Source organism: Quercus robur, chromosome 4, assembly GCF_932294415.1.
Source record: "Quercus robur chromosome 4, dhQueRobu3.1, whole genome shotgun sequence".
NCBI lineage: Eukaryota > Viridiplantae > Streptophyta > Magnoliopsida > Fagales > Fagaceae > Quercus > Quercus robur.
In genome coordinates this window covers 54,939,731-54,943,302 of record NC_065537.1, presented here as the reverse complement: position 1 = coordinate 54,943,302, position 3,572 = coordinate 54,939,731, and the positions used below count along the sequence as shown (strand labels likewise).

General features: G+C 37.7%; 1 protein-coding gene across 1 annotated transcript; it reads left to right on the top strand.

Moving 5' to 3' along the window:
• Positions 1-2,171: 2,171 nt before the first annotated feature.
• Positions 2,172-3,353, top strand: LOC126722194 (uncharacterized). Its single transcript, XM_050425341.1, has one exon. The coding sequence runs from the start codon at positions 2,172-2,174 to the stop codon at positions 3,351-3,353; it is 1,182 nt and encodes a 393-aa protein (XP_050281298.1).
• The last annotated feature ends 219 nt before the right edge of the window (positions 3,354-3,572 follow it).

Here is a 3,572-nt window from a genome sequence, read left to right as displayed (position 1 = left end):
TAGAAGAAATAATGATAGAAGAAGAAATACCTTTGATGTTGAAGAACCTTTTTTTTCTTTATCATCAATAAAACGATAAGAGTATGACCATCAATTCCACTGTGATCAAGTAAACAATATAGCAAAAATAACCAAATCTCACTACGTTGCCAAACCATCTATATTTTACTTCAAGATTTATATAACAATATAATATTATTGATCAACTTGAAGATGGGGTTCTCACCTCGATTTTGCGGCAAGCAAAGCCTTATGCCCTTAAACAAATTATGTTTTAGGGTTTTAAGAAGACCCAAGTTTTTAGTTTAAAATAAAACACAAATTTTCTTTCACTTTAGAGAAGCTACTAATAACAAATACTACATACATTGAAAAATATTTCCATAATTTGAGGTATCAAATAAAACTATCATAAATATTCGTAAAGCATCAAATAAATTAAATGCCTACAATGGAGTCTATAAAAGCATCCGGTTGTTGAAAGATTCCAACTTTCTACAAAGTAAGCCTCAGATACAAAACAACTACACAGGATTCGGGGACTAATTAGCCTAGCCCTACAGACAAGAGGTTTAAGCCTTGGTTTATTGTTGTAGGGAAGAGCTGTGCATGAGAAAGAGAGAGAGAGAAGAGTTGTACGTGTATGAGAGAATGAGAGAGAGAAGATAGAAGACAGAAGAGAGATTTTTGTTTGTAGATACCTGGTTTGGTGTGGTGACTTGGGACTGTTGCAAACTTTGCAGCAGCCTTAAACCCTAAGAAGAAGAAGAAGAAAGACAAAATAGAAAACACTCGTCAGAAAGCTCGAAACAATAGGCGGCTCCAGAAAACATTCGGTTGTTAAATAATACAAATATATATATATATATATAAGACTTTGGATTGGGCTTGAAGTGTAGACTCAATAAAAGAAAAAAAAAATCTAAATTAAAAAGAAAAAGAAAATAGTGGTGACGTGGAAAATTGTGGGAGCTTCAGAGACTTCGGTTTTATATATATATATATAGATTAGAGAAGAACTACTATATATAACCGAACAGAGTATCATTAATGGTTTATGAATCTTCGTTTTACATTAAACATGGCATAAAAATATTCTGTTTTGGTCAATGGTCTGGACCAACGTGGTTTTGTTGTTTAAATACAACTCATTTATTCAGTTAAGAAAAAATAAATAAAAGAAGTAGTACGCTAAACTCTAAAGTACATCTATACTTAAATAAACTTTTATTAAATAAGTAGCCAAGAGTCTTATTATGTTCATGATGTTTAAGATTCAAAATTTTCTTTCTTTATTGTAATTATTTATAAAAAAAAGATTTTTTTAAAAATTCATTAAATAAGTAACGATGTTATCTTCCAAAGCTATATCAAAACAAACACACTCTAAGAAGATGCATGTGAATTATTTAAACAAACACACTAATGACGTGACAGGTTATGCATTTGACTCCGCATCAATTTGAAAGTAAACTATTAGAAAAATCTGATTTAAACTGAATACTACACTTTGCTAATAATATATTTTTGTGTGTCGCCGTGTCGAAAAACCTTTTTTTCTCCACCTCTGTAGTGGCTTTCTCTACCACCCCGTGTGGGTGTCCCTCCACCTCCGTGTGGCCTTCACTTCCACCTTTGTGTGGGTAATCTCCATCTCCGTGTGGCCTCATCTCTACCCACGGTTTGTGGGTCCTTCTGCTATTGTGCACTTGGAGCTGATCTTGGTCGATTGGTGGGTCTCATCAACCTGGTTTGTGGGTTTCCTGGTACTCCCAGAGGGCTTGTTTCACAGCTAGCGGTGGTGCCGATCTTCGGTGAGACTTGCTCCGCTAGTTGCAAGCATTTCTTTTTTTCTTTCTCTGGCTAGTGGGTCTCGTTTCAGCAATTCACTCTCAGTCAATGCCAACTCTGCTCTATCCTTGGCAACGTTTACATCTTTGGTGAGTACTTATCCTTCTGGTGGTTTTTCTCTGTTGCTATTAATGCTGGGTTTCCTTGGGATTTTGGTATTATCTCTGATTTTGATTTGGAGAAGCTCAGTAGATTGGATATTGTTGTCCTTTAATTGTGAGGGTGGGTTCTATATCAACTGTTGCTCTTGTTTTGTGTATGAAAACTCTAGTTTGGCTCATCATATCCCTCTATTCCCGATCCTAGTTTTTCACCTTGCCATGAGGACCTTAGCTTGGAACTGTCGAGGTGCTGGCAGAGCCTCGACAGTTAGAGCTCTAAAGGAGCTTATTCGTGAGTCAAATCCGGATATTGTTTTCCTCTCCGAAACCAAAATAAAATCTATGAGAACAAATAAGATTTGTGATAGACTAAAGTTTGTAGATTCTTGGTGTGTTGACGCTGATGGGTTGTCTGGGGGTCTAGCGATGTTTTGGAGATCGGGTGTTGAATTAGAAGTGGTCTTTTCAAATAAAAACATGATAGTGGCGCTGGTTTATTCAAACCCCCCTGAAGCTCCTTGGCTTCTTTTTGCTATTTATGGTCCAATCCAAAGATCCAAAAAAGGAAAATTCTGGGGTTTGTTGGAGAATATGGTATCTTCTTTTTCAGGGCCTTGGGTTGCAATTGGAGATATGAATTGCATCAAACGTGCAAAAGAGAAACGTGGTGGATGTGCAGTGGCCGAGAGTTCTGTTTGTTATCTCAGAGATTTCATGGCTAATACAAGTGCTATTGATTTGGGTTTTTCAGGTCCTTCCTTTACTTGGTCAAATAGGAGAGAAGGTTTGGCCAACATTAAAGAAAGGTTAGACCAATGTTTATGTGATCAAGAGTGGCAATCTTTATTCCCAAAAGCAGGGGTCAGACATTTGTGTAGTTCTAACTCGGATCATAACCCGATTATGCTGGATACATTCCTGGACGCTGATATTTTGACTCGGCCGTTTCGTTTTGAAGCGATGTGGACTAAGGAAGAGGAAAGTAGATTGGTTGTGGAAAATGCTTGGCATTGCAGGGTTGATGGCTCTCAAGGCTTTAAATTAGTCAAAAAGTTAACTGTGACTAGCCATGAGCTAAAGCGCTGGAACAAAAGCACCTTTGGAAATTCAAAGGAAAAAATTCAGGGCCTCAAAGCCAAAATTGCTGTGGTCCAACAATTTCCCCCCACAAGAGAGAATTTGGAACTTGAAGCTTCCCTTAATTTAGAGCTTGACGAATGGCTAGATAGAGAAGACATAAGGTTACGTCAGATGTCTAGGGAATTGTGGGTTAAAGAGGGTGACCGAAACTCAAGGTTTTTCCATCTCTCAACCATAATTAGAAAACGAAGAAACTGCATCTCGGAAATCAAGCTTGATGATGGTACTTGGATAAGAGAACGGAGGGAAATTCAAAACTAATTTTTGGAAAAGTTTTCCTCCCTTTTCTCATCTAGCCTCCCTCATTTCCCAGCAAACCTAGAGAATTTGATAGAGCCTTGTGTTACTGACCAAGAGAATTCGGAGCTATGCAAAATTCCCACTAGAGACGAGATCAGGAAGGTGGTGTTTGGGATGAAATCCCTTAAAGCCCCAGGCCCGGATGGCTTCCCAGCTCTCTTCTATAAGCATTATTGGGAC

Excerpts from the sequence above, each read along its gene's own strand:
- LOC126722194 (XM_050425341.1), top strand. The coding sequence starts at position 2,172 with ATGAGGACCTTAGCTTGGAACTGTCGAGGTGCTGGCAGAGCCTCGACA.